The sequence below is a fragment of the Pygocentrus nattereri genome, chromosome 7, assembly GCF_015220715.1.
Source record: "Pygocentrus nattereri isolate fPygNat1 chromosome 7, fPygNat1.pri, whole genome shotgun sequence".
Lineage (NCBI taxonomy): Eukaryota > Metazoa > Chordata > Actinopteri > Characiformes > Serrasalmidae > Pygocentrus > Pygocentrus nattereri.
In genome coordinates this window covers 28,053,229-28,074,842 of record NC_051217.1, presented here as the reverse complement: position 1 = coordinate 28,074,842, position 21,614 = coordinate 28,053,229, and the positions used below count along the sequence as shown (strand labels likewise).

General features: G+C 40.3%; 1 protein-coding gene across 2 annotated transcripts; it reads left to right on the top strand.

Moving 5' to 3' along the window:
* The first annotated feature begins 3,019 nt into the window (after nucleotides 1-3,019).
* prdm10 (PR domain containing 10) lies at nucleotides 3,020-21,605 on the top strand. Of its 2 annotated transcripts, XM_037540045.1 has the most exons (24): nucleotides 3,020-3,151; nucleotides 4,387-4,565; nucleotides 4,854-5,015; nucleotides 5,321-5,380; nucleotides 5,464-5,568; nucleotides 5,999-6,179; nucleotides 6,403-6,644; nucleotides 7,050-7,250; nucleotides 7,400-7,472; nucleotides 8,129-8,246; nucleotides 10,191-10,308; nucleotides 10,413-10,697; nucleotides 10,832-10,843; nucleotides 11,779-12,123; nucleotides 12,670-12,825; nucleotides 14,339-14,518; nucleotides 14,663-14,773; nucleotides 14,911-15,111; nucleotides 15,240-15,383; nucleotides 15,741-15,911; nucleotides 16,080-16,217; nucleotides 17,487-17,661; nucleotides 17,818-17,918; nucleotides 19,308-21,605. In XM_037540045.1, the coding sequence occupies exons 2-24, from the start codon at nucleotides 4,494-4,496 to the stop codon at nucleotides 19,497-19,499; spliced, it is 3,543 nt and encodes a 1,180-aa protein (XP_037395942.1). In that variant the 5' UTR covers nucleotides 3,020-3,151; nucleotides 4,387-4,493; the 3' UTR covers nucleotides 19,500-21,605. The 2 variants fall into 2 exon arrangements, with proteins under 2 accessions (XP_037395942.1, XP_037395943.1); XM_037540046.1 differs by lacking the exon at nucleotides 10,832-10,843 and having other exon boundaries at nucleotides 3,021-3,151.
* The last annotated feature ends 9 nt before the right edge of the window (nucleotides 21,606-21,614 follow it).

Genomic DNA, 21,614 nt, shown 5'->3' with positions numbered 1-21,614 from the left:
CTGTGTGGAGGACGATTCATCATTCAAAAAATATCTGCCTAATGGTGACCAGCTGCTTCTCGCTTTCCATTGATGGACAAGGTAGGATGGTGACTGACAAACTGTGTATTAAGACAGGTTAGTCAGTAACTGTAAACCTACAAAGTGCATACCTGGTAGGTATATCTAAAAATAGCCAATAAGTATGAGTAATTAATGTGGTGTTTACATTATTTTGTACAAACCTGTAGGTAACTAGTGATTTAAAAGTGATTTGGTGAATTTGAACTCTTGTGACTAGAGAACCTTCTAGTGGTAATTATGGTACTGCAAGCAATATTTGTGCACTATTTTGATCTTCTTTCTTGTGTAAATATTCTGTAAAACAATGTTAAGATATATGACAAAGTGATAATGAATGTTATGTGATGTGTATTATTTTTATTCCTTTTTTGCACATTGACAGACTGTTTGTTGTTGATACTGTACCAACGTTATGTTGTAATATGTTGTTAATAGGGTTCGATCAAGATGTGTGTGTAGCACCGCATGTGCTACCTCGGGCTCAAGGAGGACGCTGCAGGCAGGATTCAGGTTTGCAGAAGCCATATCTTTTAATTCACCCAAATAAACACACAAAGTAAACACAACCAAAGGTACATCGACCACTTTTTCAGTGGCTTAATTTCAACTAGACTTTTCAGTCCTTCTCTCTACCAAGCTTTTCAGCTCTTTCATCCTTAGCAGCTGCTGGTCCCTTTTTTCAAGTGCTGTTCCCTCAGCTCTTTTTAAAAGGCGCTCACGCTGCCAGCCAGATCAGCATCAGATGGCTCTCATTAAGGGCAGCTCTCATTAGCCACGTTTACATGCAGCCTGATAATCCGTTAATAATCCGACTAATCGCTCAATCGGAATAGAATACGTCCATGTAAACACCTCAATCGGAATAGACTGATCCAATTGAGGCCATTCGGAATACAATTTCTACCTGATTGAACGAGGTGGGTAAACCTCTAAATAATCCGTTAAATATTAGAATATTAGCCATGTAAACGCCTGAATTACACTCCAATTGGAAGGTGTAAGAACGTTCTGCGCATGCGCGGCATAGTGAAAGCTTCATACTGTTCAACATGGCGGAGCAGTAACTGGTATGCAGAGGAGACGAGGTTTATACTCTGAGCTTTAAAAGACTGTGGTGGGATGGACGTCCAGCTTATGTGTCTCAGAGCCGAGAGGGAACGAGAGCTTGCAGCGCCGCCTCCAATTTACCGCCAGCAGGGGGCAGCTCGGCCGCGCGGGTCGAACGTGAGGTGTAGTGAAGCCGCCTCGCTGCGTAACAGGGGGCAGGGCCCGGGCCCGGGCCCGGGCGTAGGAGCTCGGGACTCGCTCCTTGCTCTGGTGCCTCTCGTGGCCGGCACCAGCGTCCTCCTCCTCCTACCCTCACTCTCGTGATTCGCATCCGTCGGTGGAGCTCGGGCTTTGCGCTCTCTCCCTGCCTTCCTGCCAGCTCTCGCGTCCGTCATCGTCTGGACCACATGCCACAGTGGATTTAAGTAATAGTTCTTCTCATGAAAAATAGGATTTGGGTTTTAGAGCTAGAAGGGTGCTCTCAGTCATCCACCTCAGTTAAGGCAAGAGATGGGAAGAGGTGGTTAGCTAGGACAAATTTTAAGGCCCCAGTTTTACCGGCACGCTCTTTTTAAGTTATAAGCAACTGAAAGGTTGAAGAGCTTAATTAATGACTTGCAGCCGTCTTGAATTCCACATGGACATACATTTCAGATCATGTTTATACACCTGATCCAGCGGGCGTAAAACAGTACTGACCAACACCTGTTGGAAGTACACCTCAAACATTAAACAGAGACCATCAAGTCCATGAATGATGTGAAATGGCTTTATTGGCTACTTTCCCTTGTTTATCTGTATGAGATAAACAAATTTTGCGAAAACACAATATATACACTATATACTTCTTAATGCTATTTTAAAACAGATTGAGCAAACTAATCACAAGAAAACAAGTTCACCGTTTTCACTTTTTAAATGCATAAAGTTCTTCAAATGTAATTATTGCCCAAAATGAGCTCTCTGCAAAGAGCAGTTTTTCATGTCAGCTACTGTACCACTACAATACTCAGAGAAAACCCACACTAGTAACACAATTTTAGCTGCAAAACACTCCATGCATCATACCTATTCCTCATATAAGCCGAGAAACAGCAACTACAGTTGTGATCCAAAACCCAATAGCAGAACTGTTGCTTTGTTTGTAAGGAAACCAGCATAGAGGGACTGTTCATAAATATCCAGTTTAGTTCCAATATCTACATAAACCACACCAGAAAGAAGGTTACACATGGATGTGCCCAGAAGTATTCTTAAAAAAAGAAAGAAAATCGGGCCAAATTCTCTCTGATAGTTTGCATTTCATACCTTAACTTTAGTTAATTTACTGTTAGAGAATCTCATATGTGGTGTGGTGAATTCTTTAACATGACATGTAAAATAAGCACTAATCATGTATCACCCACAGGTCAAAACAGTCAAACAAATCAATGCAAACCCTGTTACTATCAGGATCAATTATTATTTTTTTATTATATCAGGAAAAAAAAATCAACCTAATCTAACCTAAATCCTAAGGGAATTATGCCTCTGCTAAACAGTTTACAGCAGGAACACTACGTAAAAATCGGATATAAAAAGCAAAACTTGTGTATGATGGAAAAAATTCTAAATGAATATTAATATCAGCAGCAGAAATAATGGCAGGTAGTCACACTTGCATACACGAATTCTTATTCAAGCTTAAGCAAAAGGAAGTCGGTATGAGACACTCAATGGAGGATACGGCTCCTCATTAACGCAGGCCTTTTATTATTGGTCAAAAGAAATGGCGGAATTTTCCCATTGGTCCTGAAAGCAGGGTGAGCGGCCACTCCAACGACACTATACGATACAATACTATGGCGACCATAAAATAAATGGTGTTGAATTGAAGGAATACAATATACATTAATATTTATGATAGAAACCAAATGGCTAATCTCTCAAATACCTCAAAAACTATTAACAGTTAGAAAGTCACCGCTCCGCTCGGCGTTTGTTGCTAGGCAGAATATGCTAATATATGCAATGCGGCCATCTCTGCAGCTACCATTCTGAGGTAAGACCAACTTCAACGATATTGTTAAAATAATACATACTCTAGTGAAATTGATCCCCGAATGGTAAGCACAGTTTCAAGATTATCTTTCCGTAAGTATTTCTTAGGTTTTGCCGACCGTCTATCTTTTCGCTGTTAGTTACAATATACGTGTTTTTCGGTTCTCGGCTTGAACGAGCTTGTTGTTGTGTAGTCCCACCCAAAATGGAGACTTTCCTTCCTTGTTCTACAGAAGGCACAGGGCTGGGCTCAACTATAAGTGGGGAGCGAAGGGTCTGTTTGTAATATTTAGAGTCCTTTAAAAATCTGCTCCGTTTTGTCAAAATTATGGTAAAGCTCTGTGCCAACAGAGATATGACTGTGTTCATATCAGTGTAATGTTAATGGCTACCTCTCTGGGGTTATCTTCAATAATGTTGGTGTTGCTGTGCGCCAAATGCCCGTGTTTCTGCCGCTATGATTTTTGTGGTATGGTCCGGTTGGAACTCAGAACCTGAGGGGTCAAAGCAGGGGGGAAGAGTAGGAAAATAATGTAACCACTGTATTGTAGTAACACATTTTATAGTCTGTCATTTTTCTTTCACAGTTGTAGCAAGGCCGTGTTATAGTATATTTGCATCCGTTTTCGTCCCCGGCCGTTGGCACAGTTTCACCTGCGTTTCCTTCTACCCCCGGAGAGTTATTAGACTGACCGTTCCTTGCAGTAGCTAACACGTTGGTTTATGATGGTAAAACCAACCCTCAGTCACTAGAAACGCGACCGACACAGCTCGTGTAAACGTTAGAAGTATTGTAGCTAGTAGCTTTCAGTCCCATGAAACGTTCCCAGTTTGCTAGCTAACGTGGTGTTTCCACAAGAATGAGACAAAGCCCGCTAGCAAGTAACAAAACTGCGTTCATATTTAGTACCGATTCATACAACCAGCAGTTTTTTTTCTTACCGATTTCTCTGATGATGGATTCAACCCTTTATCTAGTTAGAACTTTTTCTCCAAACATTTTCAATTTTAACTAGCCAGCAAGCTAATCTAACACAATAAAAACAAACATTTGTGCTTTATTAGTTAAAACAGTAACAACGCTTCTTTTAAAAATATTTATAATCTTTCAATTACCTAAATATATCATTTATCCCATTGAAAGATCGTTTCCAGTCTTTACGTTCCAGTTTGAAAGTAATACAGTACATGTACACTGAGATCTTACAATGTTGTGCTTCACATTTTTGTTGCTAGACTCCTTCCTCCCTTTTAGTCTGCTCCCTGGTTACTCTTTAGTGGTTCATGAGGAGGCTCTGCACTAGGTGTGGGAGGTGATTTTGGGGTGTCCTCAAAAAGTTGCTATGGAGGCAAAACAGGAAGCATCCCCTGTGTGGAGTCAGGCCCCCAACAGTGAAGCCAGCAATCCCCCACAGGTACATTTGTCCACACATGAGTTATCCAAGTTTTGCAACTTCATATTTTTTGTTTCTTTATGGTGTTCAGAGAGGCAGAAATGTATTCAAAGTAGTATGTTGTCCATACGCAAACATGTCAGATTTTGATCATATTCTGTACATTAATTAAGCAGAATGCATGTTTTTATTTATTCACAAACTACACACATTCTTTGTAGATCCTACTTTTAATAAGCTCTTCTATGAAGTACTAATATTAGTAGTTGAATGTGCTGAGGTGTTATGTGTTCTCTTGATTTACTATAGGTGCATTTTGAAGGCGGTGCAGTGGCTCAAATTGTGTACAGTGGAGAACAGCCTGACAGAGGGCAGCAGCAGGTTGTCTATACTGCAGATGGAAGCTCCTACACATCAGTAGAGTCAGCAGAACACACACTGGTGTACATACATCCTGCAGATGGAGCACAGGTGACGATGACTACTATTACATATCCATATCAGATTTATATATATGAACACACTTATGTTTTTTTATTTAATTTTTGCTACAATGGCTACTGTATGGTTTTCTATGATTCTGCTCCAAATGCCCTGATGGTTAGGATAAAAATGAGCATTTTGGTTCTTAATGTGATGGTTTAGCCAAAAATGCAGTTTTCCCCTTTTCTCCAAATGTAGTCAGTTAGCCAAGAAATGCTTGATGTCTGAAATCTGAGTTTTGAACTAATCATCGCTTCCACTGAGTTTCTGAATTTGATTGTTTCCATTCTTAGGCTGTTTTTGCAGACCAGCCCCAAGTGGCCTACATTCAGCAAGATGGTACAACTCAGCAGGTATGCAGTCATATAAAATGTAGTCCTGTGAGATTATTCTTGTAGTCTGTGGATGACTGTTAGATAACTGTCTTTTTTCTCAGGTTACAGTGTTGCTTCCAAGTGGCCAGAACATGAATGCTGCCAATTTACATGTGCTCAGTAATGTAGCAGATGCCCCTCAGGCTATACTAGAGCCTGTGGCACAGGTAAGCACAGAGACATTTGTGCATGTTTCTCTTTGACGGTTATATATTGATACTGTCATGCCATACTCGAAACAGTGATCCAAATTTTTCTAAAACGATAAGTGAACTCAAGATTAGGTCTGTTGCAAGTATTATCAATACATTTATTGAGACATCATAGGGCTTATGAAAAATCTTATAACATGGTGCCCTTACATATTTAGAGGGCAGCATTGAGTATTGTTTGTTTCTTTGTAAGCTGTATAGGACATTATAAGGTTCTTAGCATGTGTGCTGACAGAATGAGGTTGTTTTTTTTTTTTTTTTTAACCTTATATCTTGTATTTTAACCTTGTATTACCACTTACCTTATAGGTGCACCTTGTAGTTGTGTGTAATCTTTGTATGTGATTCCTTTTGACTTGAGTGCTTCCATTTTCTCTCACACAAGGCTAGCGCTGTTCTCCCTGCCATGACAGACCCTGCACCTAGTCCTCTGGGGGCCACAGACTCTACCGTGGACTCTGAGGATGAGGATGAGGAGGATGATGATGATGATGACGATAGAGATGATTCTGAACTGGAAGATTGGGAACCTAGGCCACCTCAACCTTTCACCCCTCAACATCTGTGTGAGTAGGGAGCATCACCAGTAATGTCAGTAGGCATGGTAAAGATCTTTCAACATTTATCCAATTTCCATGCCATGTTGTGGTTCTCTGACTAGCCCTTGAAGATTTGTAGTTGACTTTTTAAGATTTTACTTAAAGTTACTTAAATAATTCTCTTCCAATCAACAGTGTTTAGTGCAAGCACCTTCTGCTTATTTCCATTGTAATTTCCTTATCATTACAGGGTGTGAGGAATGTAACAATGCCAACCCTGGTGCATGCATGAAACATGGCCCTCTCCATCCAATCGCTAATAGGCCTGTGATGTCCAGAGCTCGAGCCAGCCTACCCCTCATTCTGTACATCGATCATTTCCTGGGAGGAGTCTTCTCCAAAAGGCGTATTCCCAAACGCACTCAGTTTGGGCCTGTGGAGGGGCCTCTGGTGCCACAGAGTGAGCTGCAGGACGCACACTTACAGCTCAAAGTATGTTTTAATTCCAAGTTGAATTTGTTTTAAAAATTGTGTCTGTGGGAACGTGTAACTATTATATGCAGTTGCAAGAGTTTGAAATACCCTAGTCAAATTATATTTTTGTTGATATTCTAATTGAAAATACACAAACAACACATTCTCCTAAAAATGGCATTTTCTGCTATGTTTAATTTCAACTTCTTTTTGTTTGCTGGATTTAGCATATAGAAAAAATATAAAATGTCCCTTAACTTGTGCGCAGGATGTAGAGTATGTGTTAACTTATTGTCACATACATTGAACAGAGGCACCAAACCTTTGTTCTATGACTTTGAACAGAACAGAAGAATGTTTTGTAGTCTGCTCAGGCCTTGCTCTCAAACATACCTGTTTTCTACTACATTTTCCCTTTCCTAGTTATGTATGTTGGACCCAGAAAAAGATGGCGAGAGAGCAGAGGACTTGTGGCTGGACTTGTCTGATGAGGATCGCTGCAACTGGATGATGTTTGTTCGGCCAGCTGAGAACCACCTGGAGCAGAACCTGGTGGCCTATCAATATGGCTCAGACATCTTCTACACCACCATAAAGAACATTCAGCCAAAACAGGAGCTGAAGGTGGGCAATAGCGATACTTGAGAACAGAAGATGTCCATCTCTGTAGAGTACTGTCTATTTAATTTTAGTAGGATCCTAAAACTACTACATGATTTATTTTGTATAATCTTATGTCACTGTATCTGAATTTGACATATGTGCTTCTGCAGGTCTGGTATGCTGCATCTTATGCAGAATTTGTCAACAAAAAGATTCATGATGTCACTGAGGAAGAGAGGAAGGGTATGAGATTTTTTTTTAAATGATTATTTTCATTTTTGCAAGTATCACGTCTCAGCTGGTAAGAGTAGCTAGCCAAACGTAGCTAATTTGCAGAATACTAGATAAGTAGTGTCTTACAAGACTTGTACCATGGTAATTGCTGAATCCAGCATTCTGGCCTAGAGCACAGCAGCACTAAATTCTTCAATCTCAGCTTGACACAATTATGAATTTTGTTTTACATGTTTTTGTTCATTAATATTCTCTCATTACAATACCCAGCATCGCTTGAATTAATGTGATGTGAAACTGTCCTTACTACTAACCTAGCCACTGATCTGTAGTTTAATAAATACAGCCAAACCAGCATTATTGTAACTTCTAACTCGATCGTTACACAAGCAATCAAACAGCAATCCCAAAAATGCACCCCAGTTGTAGTTCCAGAAAGGAAGTTTCCTAGCCTTTAAACTGGAAAAACTCTCTCTAGAGACTACTACAGCACCGATGTAAAATATGAGGTGGGTATATCTACAGCAAATGTAAAGATGGTTAAATTTTTTTTATTTTGGCCAGAGTGTCTCTTTAAGTACAGTATAATGTGCACGGTTGTTTACTGTTTGTAGCTCATAATGAAATTCACCTGCTCATTCAGTCATGTCCTCTGTGTATGTCAGCACTGCGAGAGCAGGAGAAGAACTGGCCATGTTATGAGTGTAATAGGCGCTTCATGAGCTCGGAGCAGCTCCAACAGCATCTCAACATGCACGATGACAAGCTGGACCTCATTCAAAGGTTCAGCCCTTGCACACACATTACAAACATGAGATTAAATGTTGCACACAGCACAATCATTACTCAACAAAAGATGTGTTATTTATCTGTGATGGCATTTTGTTTTTGGGCCTTGGAAAGTGACTTTAAGTCGGCTCCGAAAAGATTCTGGCAAACCGTCAGGCGACTCAGAAGGGGAAAGCAGTGTGCCACTAGCACTGTATATAGTGGAGATGGTGTGCTGCTGACTTCGACTGAAGACGTCATTGGGCGGTGGAAGGAATACTTTGAGGACCTTCTCAATCCCACCGACACGTTCTCCAGTGAGGAGGCTGAGTCTGGGGACATGGGAATAGGCTTGTCCATTACTGAGGCCGAAGCCGCTAAGGTAGTTAAGAAGCTCCTTGGTGGCAAGGCTCCAGGGGTGGATGAGATCCGCCCTGAGTTCCTCAAGGCTCTGGATGTTGTGGGGCTGTCTTGGCTGACACGCCTTTTCAACATTGCGTGGACATCGGGGGCGGTGCCACTGGATTGGCAGACTGGGGTGGTGGTGCCTCTTTTTAAAAAAGGGGACCGGAGGGTGTGTTCCAACTACAGGGGAATCACACTCCTCAGCCTCCCTGGCAAGGTCTATGCAGGGGTACTGGAGAAGAGAGTCCGGCTTATAGTCGAACCTCGGATCCAGGAGGAACAGTGCGGGTTCCGCCCTGGTCATGGAACACTGGACCAACTCTTCACCCTCTCCAGGATTCTGGAGGGTTCATGGGAGTTTGCCCAACCAGTCCACATGTGCTTTGTGGATCTGGAGAAGGCATTCGACTGTGTTCCCCGGGGTATTCTGTGGGAGGTGCTTCGGGAGTACGGGGTACATGGCTCTTTGCTACGAGCCATTCAGGCCCTGTACAAACAAAGCTGGAGTTTGGTTCGCATAGCTGGCAGTAAGTCAGACTCGTTCCCAGTGAGAGTTGGACTCCGTCAGGGCTGCCCTTTGTCACCGATTCTATTCATAATTTTTATGGATAGAATTTCTAGGCGCAGTCAAGGGATGGAGGGTGTCCGGTTTGGTGACCTCAGGGTCACATCGCTGCTGTTTGCAGATGATGTGGTCCTATTGGGGACATCAGGCCGCGAACTTCAGCTTTCACTGGATCGGTTTGCAGCCGAGTGTGAAGCGGCTGGGATGAGAATCAGTACCTCTAAATCCGAGACCATGGTTCTCAGGGGGAAAAGGGTGGAGAGCCCTCTCTGGGTCGGGGATAGGCTCTTGCCTCAAGTGGAGGAGTTCAAGTATCTCGGGGTCTTGTTCACGAGTGATGGTACAAGGGAGCGGGAGATTGACAGGCAGATTGGTGCTGGGTCAGCAGTGATGCGGGCTCTTTACCGGTCTGTTGTGGTAAAGAAAGAGCTGAGCCATAAGGCAAGGATTTACCGGTCGATCTACGTTCCCACCCTCACCTATGGTCATGAGCTTTGGGTAATGACCGAAAGAATAAGATTGCGAATACAAGCGGCCGAAATGAGTTTCCTCCGCAGGGTGTCTGGACTCTCCCTTAGAGATAGGGTGAGAAGTTCAGTCATCCGGGAGGGACTCGGAGTAGAGCCGCTGCTTCTTCACGTCGAGAGGAGCCAGCTGAGGTGGTTCGGGCATCTGGTTAGGATGCCTCCTGGACGCCTCCCTCGGGAGGTGTCACAGGCGAGTCCACCTGGGAGGAGACCCCGGGGAAGACCCAGGACACGCTGGCGCGACTATATCGCCCAGCTGGCCTGGGAGCGCCTCGGAATCCCCCTTGGAGAGCTGGTGGAAGTGGCTGGGGAAAGGGAGGTCTGGGCTTCATTGCTTAGGATGCTGCCCCCGCGACCCGAACCCCGGAGAAGCGGAAGATGATGGATGGATGGATGGATGGCATTTGTTTTGCATTCAGATGACTAGCTATTTGCTGTAATTTATGTATATCCTTTGTGTAGGCCAAAAGGACGAGGTCGAGGTCGTGGAAGGAAAAGATTTGGTGCTGGAAGACGACCTGGACGTCGACCCAAATTTATCCGTCTAGAAACACCAGCAGAGAGCACAGATAAGACCCAGGTGAGTGCTTTTGTTAAGCTGCACTGAATTCACTGGCAATTAGTCAGCATATGTATAAAATAACTTCACTTACTAATTTTGCCAAAAAAAATTGGTGGTTGTAGGACATACTGCCGTTTCCTGATAAACTACCATATGAGGAACCAGCAGGCGGGACCCTGAATGGGTTGAAAATGGGTGAACTGGGAGACGATGCTGTGGGGACTGTGACGGAGGGAACAGTAGAGACCCCGGCAGGCCAGCCTGAGGCTCTTCAGGATGTGGATAATACTGACACCTCAACGACAACCTCTAGTGTTCCTCCACCTAATAAGGAGGACCAGTGTGTAGTAGCTGCTGGTGATTCCCATCTCTCTCCACAGGACATTAGGCGGGCCCGAAGGATTCGGGTAAGATTGAGGTCTGCCGATACACCACCACCACCCCTCATCCATCTGTAAAATATAGTGCATTTAGTGGGTGTGGGATTGATTGACAGAAGCGTGTGTGTGTCTTTCTCTTTCGCTGTGCGCTGCACGCTAAGGTGGACTTGCAGGTAGGTCTAATTTGGACCACAGAGGAGTCTTAAACAATATATATATATATATATATATATATATATATATTTATTATTATTATTATTATTATTATTATATATATATATATATATATATATATATATATATATATATATATATATATATATATATATATTTTTTTTTTTTTTTTTTTTTTTTTTTTTTTTTTTTTTTTTTTTTTGACTCCTGTATATGACTCCTGCATCCTCATTACATCTGTCTGTATCAGTTCAGTGGTTTCTTCACTCCATCTGCAAACAGGAATATTATAATCTTATGCATACATCCTGAAGGCGTTTATCATTTAAGAGATGCAAGAAGTGGCTGTGATGAAATCACTGTTGTCCAAATTCAGATGCATTGCGTCATTCCTTTCACCTTGACCTGAATTAAGCAAATGTCCTTCTCATTTGTTCACTTGGAATTCGTACCCAAACTCTCAAAGTCTCAGGGCTACTGCACACTGGTCAGCTATACTGCATTGTATAACAGATAAGACAAAATGCAGCCAGAACACATTTTAAGTTAATGCTTACTTTATTAATCTCGGGTTTGTTTGAATTAACTCTTCACAACTTGAGCAACTTGTTTATTTTAGGAAAAGGTAATCCATCTTATATTTTTATGTAAATTTCTAGTCTTATCTACTATGGATTTTTGCAATCTTGTTGAGTTTAATATAATAGCAATATAACAAGTGCTGCCTGAGGACACCAAGCAGTTCTAAAAGTTGCTGAGTCACAGCGTGCATCAGTGCTGAACATTGTCAGATTCACCAAAAACTGGTTTACAAATTTTTGACCTTGTGTGTTGTCTGCCTGACATGTCTGATATGCAGAAGTTTTCATTTTTTATACCCACTTATGTTTCCTTTTCATCCTAATTGATACTTTTTGTCTCCTCTCTTTTCCAGAATGCTGCTCTGCAGCACCTTTTTATTAGGAAATCCTTCCGGCCCTTCAAGTGCTCTCAGTGTGGGAAAGCCTTCCGTGAGAAGGACAAACTGGATCAACACATGCGTTACCATGGCCGAGATGGCTGCCGTCATGCCTGCCATCACTGTAACAAGGGTTTCCTCAGCAGCGCCGCTCTGGAGGACCACTTGCAGCTACATTCAGATCAGCGCACCTACTCCTGCTTGTTCTGCACTGAGTCTTACGACAGACTGGACCTGCTAAAAGAGCATGTTGGGGTTCACCTAGTCAATGGCTGCTTCTCTTGTCCCTCCTGCAAGAAGACCTTTACTGACTTTATACAGGTCTGCTTCAGGACATTTAAGCCTGTTTTATAGACTAAATTACTAGCTTAGTGTTATATATTAGGTAGAGGTGATATGCAAAAGTGCAGTTTTGCAAAATTTGTCCACATCTTAATGATACACTATGCATCTCACGATGCGTTTATTTTTGTTATTATTAAACGTAATGCAGTAGAAAAAGACCAAAAAACATCTGAGTACCTATACTACAATAGTACAGTCATTTTTATTTTATATTCTTGATACTTGTAATATGTCTCTTTTTTTTTTTCATGATGATGATGCAGTTGTTCAGTATTGTCATATCACCCACTCCCAAAATTATATAAACCTTAAATATTATAAAATAATTATCATAAAACATAATCTGGAATTATATACATTAATATTGACTGATTTTAAATATCAAATTATATGATATCAAATTATTATCTTTAATGTGTTATGATATATATATATATATATATATATATATATATATATATATATATATATATATATATATTTTAATCTGTTTACCAGCAACTCTGTTGTTAAAATGTGCAGGTAAAGAAGCATGTACGCAGCTTTCACTCAGAGAAGATCTTCCAGTGTACAGAATGTGATAAGGCTTTCTGCCGGCCAGACAAGCTGAGGCTGCACATGCTTCGCCACTCTGACCGGAAAGACTTCCTGTGTTCCACCTGTGGCAAGCAGTTCAAGGTTAGAGTGTTTAAACATGGCATTGTTTTCATTAGAGCTTATTTGAAGTTAGTTTTACTAACTTCAACTTACTAACTTCAGCTGCTAACTTTAACTTACTAAAACAAATGCTTTAGTAAGGTGCTGGGCCACCATGAGCCAGAGAATAGCTTCAGATCTTCTTGGCATAGACTCTGTATATCTCTAGAACTCTACTGAAGAGACGAAACACTATTCTTCCGAACAATGTTACATCAGTTGGTATTTTGATTATGATGATTGACTTTGCTGTCTAATGCATCGGTCCAAAATGTTTTCATAAGTTTCAACTAGGGTGAGATCTCTGATGGCTGTAGCATATCATTTACATCATTTTCATATTCACCAACTCATTTAGTGAACCCTCATGTGCTGGGGGTGGGGGCATTATCTTCCTGGAAGAGCACAATCCCGTCAAGGTAGTAATGTTTCGTTTTAGGATAATTGTGATCAGTCTGAATAATGTATTATATGGAAGTAACTTGCACTGACCCTTTGCTCTATGGGTATAAGTGGACTCAAACCATGCCAGCAAAGTGTTCCCTGCAGCATAATGAGCCACAAGAACCTCCTACTGTAGTGTTCAGTCATTCAGGCCTATACTGTTCTCTTGCTCTACACATACTTGCTCATTTGTTAAGAATAAGGATGACTTAACTGACCATACTTTACCAGACCCCTGTAGACCAGTGCCTGTGGTATTGATACCTCTCAACTCGGTGTGCATTCATCTTTTGTAATGTGGGGTTTATGCGCTACAGCCCTAAATTTTTTTTTGTACATATCACACTAATGTGGGATAAGATTGTGGCCATTTGATATGTGCTTTCAGCAACAATTTCCTACCCTGTTTCATTATATCTTTCCCATAGATATAAATGCATATGTCAATTAAGTCACTGTTTCTATTAAAACACAAACCAGCTGGTTACATAACTGAAGCTCCTGATGTTGGTGCCGCAAAATGAACCTTTCAGTGTCACACAGATCTTTTCCTCTTGCAATCTTTATCCAAAATTTAGGTGAACTGGGCCTGCCCAGCTTTTTTTAATAAATGCCACAGAACATGGTAGGTTGTTCATTACCTAATTGTTTCATGAAGGGCACCTGTTTGGATGGTTCTACACTTATATTGCTCAATTAATTTATGCAGGTTTCCCTTTAATTTGCCACCCATCTGTATCTCACTAGCTTATTTTTGTAAGTAAAGAGCTATTTAGTATGTCCTTTTCAGTGGTTTTTCTGTTGTTTTATGTCTGAATAAGGCATCTCAATAACGACAAAATTTGAGTTACTCAACATTCTTAGCAAACATGATTTTTCTGTTGATGGGTTTTGCCTTTGGAAGTTGGGCTGGTGAAATGAACTTCTGTGAATTGAACAGCACGTTGTATACTTTTGCAACAAATGCTAGGGTCACCTTCACTCTAACTATAGAATGGACTTAATACTGTGTTATTAAAATCATTCAAAGTGTCTACTGTTTCTTGTGCAGAGGAAGGATAAACTGCGGGAACACATGCAGCGCATGCACAATCCAGAGCGTGAGGCCAAGAAGGCTGACCGCATCCACCGTACAAAAACTTTGAAGCAGAAGGAGCCCACCACCGACTTTGAGAGCTTCATGTTCAAATGCCGGCTTTGCATGATGGGTTTCAGGCGAAGAGGCATGCTGGTGATGACCTTTATTGTTCTCTACCTACAGTTTTGTTTGCTTGTAGTACCTCTCTTAAATATTGTGTTGCTTTGTTCATGACTCACACAGTGTGTTGGTATATGGGCATGTCTAATATATATAGCTTTTTTGTTTTTTTGGCAGGTAAATCACCTATCAAAGCGTCATCCTGAAATGCGAATAGATGAGGTCCCTGAGCTCACCTTGCCCATCATTAAGCCGAACAGAGATTACTTCTGTCAGTACTGTGATAAGGTGTGCAACGGTTAATGTAGATATTAATGGAGAGACTTGGAATCTGATGCCTTGATCTTGAATTTAACATTATTTGACCGTGCTCTCTGCTGGTATATTTTACTAAATTACGGTATTGTGGTGTTGTAAATCTGCAGGTGTATAAGAGTGCAAGCAAGCGGAAAGCACACATCCTAAAGAATCACCCTGGTGCTGAATTACCACCCAGCATCCGAAAGCTTCGCCCGGCTGGGCCGGGTGAACCAGACCCCATGTTAAGCACGCACACCCAACTAACAGGCACTATTGCTACAGCACCTGTCTGCTGCCCACACTGCGCCAAGCAGTATAGCAGCAAGGTATGTGCATCTGCATGTGTGTTTTAGTTGTGTTTTAATAGGTGTAGATCACTGCTCAGTGCCAGTCTCTATCACTATTTTTCCCAAGAAGTCTAATGGCATGTAATGACTTTGTGTTGTGTCCACAGACAAAGATGGTGCAGCACATTCGCAAAAAGCATCCAGAATATGCACAGATAGCCAACAGTATCCAGGCTCCTCTGGCTACAACGGTCATCAGTAGCACTCCAGCTGTTATTACAACTGATGGAGCAACTGCTGAAGCTGTAGTGGTGAGAATATAACCCCCCACATTCACATAGTAGCAGTGTAATTATGCACAAAGTTTATAATTCAGTTCAGTGTTTTTCGATACATCAAAAATAAGGACCGGCTGTCTATTAGACCATTCAAAATTATAAATGTATCGGTAATAGTTTCCTGATGTAATGATATTGCCTCAAGCTAACACACTAGCTACATGCTAAAATGTTAGTCACAATAAATGACAATATGATTGTGTGTGTGTGTGTATGTGTGTGTGTGTGTGTGTGTGTGTGTGTGTGTACGCACATACTTACACACACGTTAAAACATGCTTCATGTTATCAGTAATCAGCAGTCACTCAGAGTCGCTTTTGTCTTCCTAGACAACAGACCTGTTGACACAGGCTATGACAGAGCTGTCTCAGACTTTGACTACAGACTACCGCACAGTGCAGGGAGACTTCCAGAGGATCCAGTACATTCCTGTGTCTCAGACTGGAGGAGGCTTGGCCCAACCCCAGCACATTCAGCTGCAGGTGGTGCAGGTGGCTCCGGTAAGAGCACAGCCCATCACACACTCTAAAGGTGCAAGTCATTCATATACAAAAATGCCATTTACAGTTGTCCATCTGTTCATGTGTGTAACGTTTCTTTCTTCCTTTGTTCCCTTTTGACTGTTATGACTGTGTTTTTTATATTTTTGACTTTTTGTCTTCCCCTAGGCATCCTCTCCGCAGTCCCAGCACTCTACGGTGGATATGACTCAGCTGCAGGATCCGCATAGCTTCCCTCAGCACTCCATCCAGGTGCAGCACATCCAGGTTTCTGAGGCCACAGGGGCTGTACAGGCCAGTGCACAGGTCTGCTTAGATCAACACATGGGTTTTTTTACATATTGCACATCCATCGTTCATTTAAGACCAAAACTGTTTTTTCCTGGGAGACCTGGAGTGGCATTCACTGGGTAATGTTAATATCTCCTGATGGTATTAAATTATTTTTTTATAGCCATTGTTTCACCTCATTTTCCCATTTTAAGATTTTACACTAATTTTAAAATGCTATTCTCTGTTATTGTTTGCTATCTGGTGATGACCAGAAGAGGATGGGTTCCCCTTTTAAGTCTTGGTTCTCAAGGTTTCTTCCTCTTGCTCTTAGGGAGTTTTCCCTTTTCACTGTTGCCACTGGCTTGCTCTTGCGGGCTAGGACCCAGATTTTTCTGTAAAGCTGCTTTTGTGACAACAGCTGTTGTAAAAAAAAAACAAACAAAAAAAAACGCTATATAAATAAACTTTGACTTGACGACTTAACGTTACTTTAACATAGCTAAATAAGCAATTATTTTGTATACATTTATTGTAATTGTTGTAGTTGTTTAGAAATACATATTAAAAATTGCTTAGAACTAACAATGTTCAACATTATAATTTTCCCACCATTAATATGATAGCCTCCTAGGCTATAAAAATCACTGTGTCATATACATGTAGCTAAAGGTTTCACACTTGGCCTCAGAACTCTCCCAAGCGGTTAGAAATTCATGAGCCTGCCAGTTTCTTTGACAGACTGAAGAAAGGCATATTAAGAGATGACCAGTGTTTATACAGATGAAAATTCCAAGTTAATTTTTTGGCTCTTATGTTGACTGCTGAAGTACCGTCACTGAGGAAGCTGAGTGTATACATGGTCATTCATTTGGTCAGTGTAGTTGAGGAGATGAGACTAGCTGAAAAGTGGGAAAAACACAGACATAAAAGGCTAGCTAACAAGTTAAGCTGACTCATGTAAGCTCTAAAGTCTCCCTATAGATTGATACAAATTGGAGTCGAACACTGAAAATAACTTGCCAAGTCATCGATACTGACCAAGATTTATTTATGTAAATTTCAAATATGTGATTTCTTTAACGGAGTGATTTAAATTTAATTGACTTACCACTTGTGGTAGCCCTAAACACAGCACATCTAATTCAACTCACAAAGGGCATGTTTAAACTGAGCGTTGGTGCTGGTGTTATTTTCTCCAATAACAAATCAGTTTAACATTCAATGTGTCCAAATTTGCTGACTGCAACTTGTCATAATGGTTATTTTGATTGCTTGGTTGTTTATATTTTTCCTTCATATCAGGTGACTGGTCAGCCTTTAAGCCCTTCCTCTCAGCAAACGGCACAGGAGTTGAGCCCCGCTCAGCTGACCCCTGTGACTCTGGCCCAGAGCCAAACCCTACAGACATCCACCAATCAAACGCAAGGGACAGTGCAGCATGCTTACTTGCCTAGCAATTGGAACTACAGGAGTTATCGTGAGTATATATATTACGCTCTTTCTCATGTCTCCCTCTTGTGCAGTTTATTTTGATTGTGTCTACACAACAAATTTGCCCTTTTTAAAAAAATGTTTTTTATAGTGTTTGGTATCAGAGGTATTGTTTCTCTCTCCCTATCTCCCTTTTTCTTAGCTTCTGAGATACAGATGATGACGCTGCCTCATACTCAGTATGTGTTAGCAGAGGCTAGCACGCCAGTCACTGCTGCTGTAAATAGCAACCAGGTTAAAACGGTGAGTGAAATGGTTGGACAAGTCAAAGGCTGTGTTTGAAATACATTACTACATAGTGCTTGTGTACTGTATCTGTATTATGTCTAAAAGTAGTAAATGGTGTATAGCATGCAACCAACATGAATTTATCCAGTATGCCAAAAATACCTGGTGAGGGTACTATATGGGCCAAATGTTTCTGTATGCAGCCAGAGCTGTCTTGCTGTATGCTGCATTTTATAAAGCAATGCAGAAAAGTGGCTAGCAGCAGTTGCTAAACATTGATTAGATGGTTAAGGAAATGCCATACATTACAGTACATGGTACATGATGGTAATTGTGGCATACTGGATTCTGTACTGTATAGTCATATGAAGAGTGGTATTGAGTATGCAGTATATACTCACAGTACGCAGTATGATATTTCAAACAAAGCCAGTTCCAAACAGAGTTACTTTTATATTGCTGCACCTACTGTTGTAGTATTTGATTCCAGTCTCTGCTTCGGGGACAGTAAATTAACAAGTTCAGTCTTGTTTTGGTGTCTAAATAACTTTGACCTGGCCTTGTTTCAGTCTTGTTACTACTATGTTTTCATGTAGTAATAAAAATGGGGTATGCAGTTAGGTTTACATTTAGTTTTATAGTAGAACAGACAGATACTGACCGTTATTGGCTTCCAGTATAATAATATATAATTATATTTTTATATACTTTTTTTTTTTTTATTTCTAAAATTTTGTTTATGTTGACCGCTTTATTAAAATCACCTTGTTACTACACTCAATGTCTAGTTTATCAACTCAACTTATAGGGGCATTTTGTAGTTCTATAATTACAGACTGTAGTCCATTTGTTGCTCTGCATACTTTGTTAGCTTGCTTTTACCATGTTTTTCAGTGGTCAGGGCCACCACAGAGCAGGTATTATTTGTGTGGTGAGTCATTCTCAGCACTGCTTTGCCACTGACATGCTAGTGGCATATTGTTGTGTGTTGTGCTGGTACGATTGGATCAAATTTCAGTTCATGAAAAAAAAATTCCTTTTTTTTCTTTTTACTTTTATATTCTAAAAAAATAATTGGGCTTGTCTTCGTCTCACCACTCCTGCTCTTGGTTCCGGCTAAAGTGCTGTGTATTGACTTCGTACTGACTAGGACTCGATGTGTGCAAGTTTCAGTCTTGACTTGAACTACAACACTCCTGAGACCACTAATCCTTGTTCATATACTTTAGACTAGTGAAACCTAAAAACATGGGTTAATTCTTTAGTCAGTGAGGCCCAAAGTGTCATGTTTATCCACCTACTACAGCCTCTCCTGCATGATGTTTACAGTGGTAAAATTTAAGTCATTTGGTTTTGTTAGGTATCATTTTGTGACCTTTAATTTTTTGTTGGTTTGAGGTGCAGACTCACTATGTGATCTCAGAGGGGCAGGCTGAGCTGGACAGTAAACAAGTTAATGCCCCACCCACCACCAGCCAGGTACACCCTGATCCATTGGAGCAGCCATCCACCAATCAACAGGCTACCACCCAGTACATAATCACCACAACAACTAATGGAGCTGGTGCCAGCGAGGTTCATATTACTAAACCCTGAGCCTTGGTGCCTTTTAACATACATGCACACAAACACTGAAACTGTTAATGCTAAATCTGATTACTCACTCTCTAACACCTGACTTGAGCTTGGTTGGTTTTGGGATTAACTTTGGTCTGCAGATTCTGATGAACTGGTGAACATTAAATGGACAAAGAGATTTATGTTTGATATTTTCTTGGACTTTAATAGAGTAAAAATAATTATTGTAAAATGATGGAAACAACTTTATATCATTATTTTGAGAAGCAGTGGAAAATGTAAATGTAATTATGGCAACCCCCCAGGCCAAACCCAGCATAAGCATGATCACTAACTGTTGCTCATGGGCTTTTAATTCCTGCTCAGCATCTTTCATCATTTTAACTGTAATTTGATTCGTCAATACTTTCTTGAACCCTTAAAGAAGTAATTAGAGGCTTGTGTAGAGTTTGTTTCATTTAGGTCTATGCTCTTAAAAAAATAATTTTATTCAAGGGTTCTTTAGTAAAAACAGTGGTTCTATATAGAACCATGAGCACTCAAAGAACCATTTGCATGCTTAAAGGCTCTTTGCATTGTGAAACTTTTTTTTTTTTTTTTTTTTTGATGGATGGATTGGTGGATTGATGGATAATGTGCTGTATATAAGTCTATTTACAACCTTTTTAAAATGGATTCTAAACAGTACCAAAAAGGTTTGTGATATTGTTACAATGTTAAGCTTATCACCAAAAATGGTTCTTCCATTGTTACATGTAAAACCCTTTTCCGTAAGGTTCTCCATAGAACCCTATACAATGTATATCAATTAGAAGAAATATTTCCTGATGTTAAGAGTCCTTTAAGTATGCAAATAGTTCTTTGAGTGTTCATGTTTCCATATAGAACCATTGTGCTTACTAAAGAACCCCTGAAGAACCAACTTTAAGATTGTCATTTATATATGGGACTTCATTGAAGAACCCATCGAGTGTATTTTTTTTTTTGCTTTTTATATACAGGAATATGGAATTTTCCCAAAATAATACAGGTCCAATTCTGTGAATTTTTCATATCATTTGAATTCATTTTGAGGAGTTAACGTTTTAACTTGACGCTAATGAGTGTTAAAACTAACATTACTTATAGTGACGAAAACTGGTTTCATTATAGTGTTATTAGTCAGTTGACTAATGGTTTGTTATTGCAGACAACTCTCCAGCTGGTCTGGAATTGAGCTACATTAGCACAGTCACAGACCAAACTTGAGTTTGAAATTGAACCTTGAAAATGAATAGGACAAAAAAATTCTCAGTCTTTGAGAATATTTTTAGCATCCTCCTTGAAAAGTGTCCTATTTTGTCGTTTTATGGTTTTTGGGGGTTGTGGATCTGTTTATTTGTACAGTACTGTGTTTGTCTCTCAAACATGTACTAATGATCATACTGTTTATCTAATTCTGCTGCCTTCTCAGTTCATGGACATTTGGTATTTATTAGGGACATACACTTCAGCTACTGGTCAGCTGAACCTGTGTTATACTTTTAGAAAAGATGGAGCTATAGAGGATCTTTAGTAAAAAAAATTGGTTCTACATAGAACCATGAACACTCAAAGAACCATGTAGAACCATGTTTTTTCTTTACTTAAGAATCCTTGACGCACCACCTTTCGTAAGAGTGTACCTTAAAAGGGAAAACAAAAGTCACTATTTATACAATGGGAGGCCTGTACAATGTTAAAAAAAGAGTAGCTGTATTATTCTGATATTATTAGCCTGATGGCTGAGTTTACAGTGTGTGTACAGTAAGAACCTTGTGTGTCCTGATGTCAGTAGTGTTGGGAGAAAATAAACTCCTTTTTTTTTCTACACTTGTTTAGTCAGGCTGCTGGGTGGAGTTCTTTCTAATTAGTGAAAAGTTCCTGTATAATAAAAATATAAGAAATTTAAAGGGGGAAAAGTACTTCAGGCACTAATAGACTGGCCATTCCAGAGCTCCAAGCTTAACTTTGGAGATGTGGAAAAACGTCCCTGTTGGTTTCTTTTTGAAAAAAACCCAGAAAGGAAGCCTGATTAAAAAAAAAGGAAGCTGTAATAAAGTCAAATGGTTGACATATTAAATACTGGAAATTTTGATATCACTAGTTGATGTG

What these genes read in the sequence shown, in the direction of transcription:
- prdm10 (XM_037540045.1), top strand. Translation starts at nt 4,494, where the DNA reads ATGGAGGCAAAACAGGAAGCATCCCCTGTGTGGAGTCAGGCCCCCAAC. An exon ending in CCTTTACTGACTTTATACAG is followed by an intron (nt 12,124 to 12,669) that starts GTCTGCTTCAGG and finishes TAAAATGTGCAG; the next exon opens with GTAAAGAAGCATGTACGCAG. An exon ending in CCAAGCAGTATAGCAGCAAG is followed by an intron (nt 15,112 to 15,239) that starts GTATGTGCATCT and finishes TTGTGTCCACAG; the next exon opens with ACAAAGATGGTGCAGCACAT.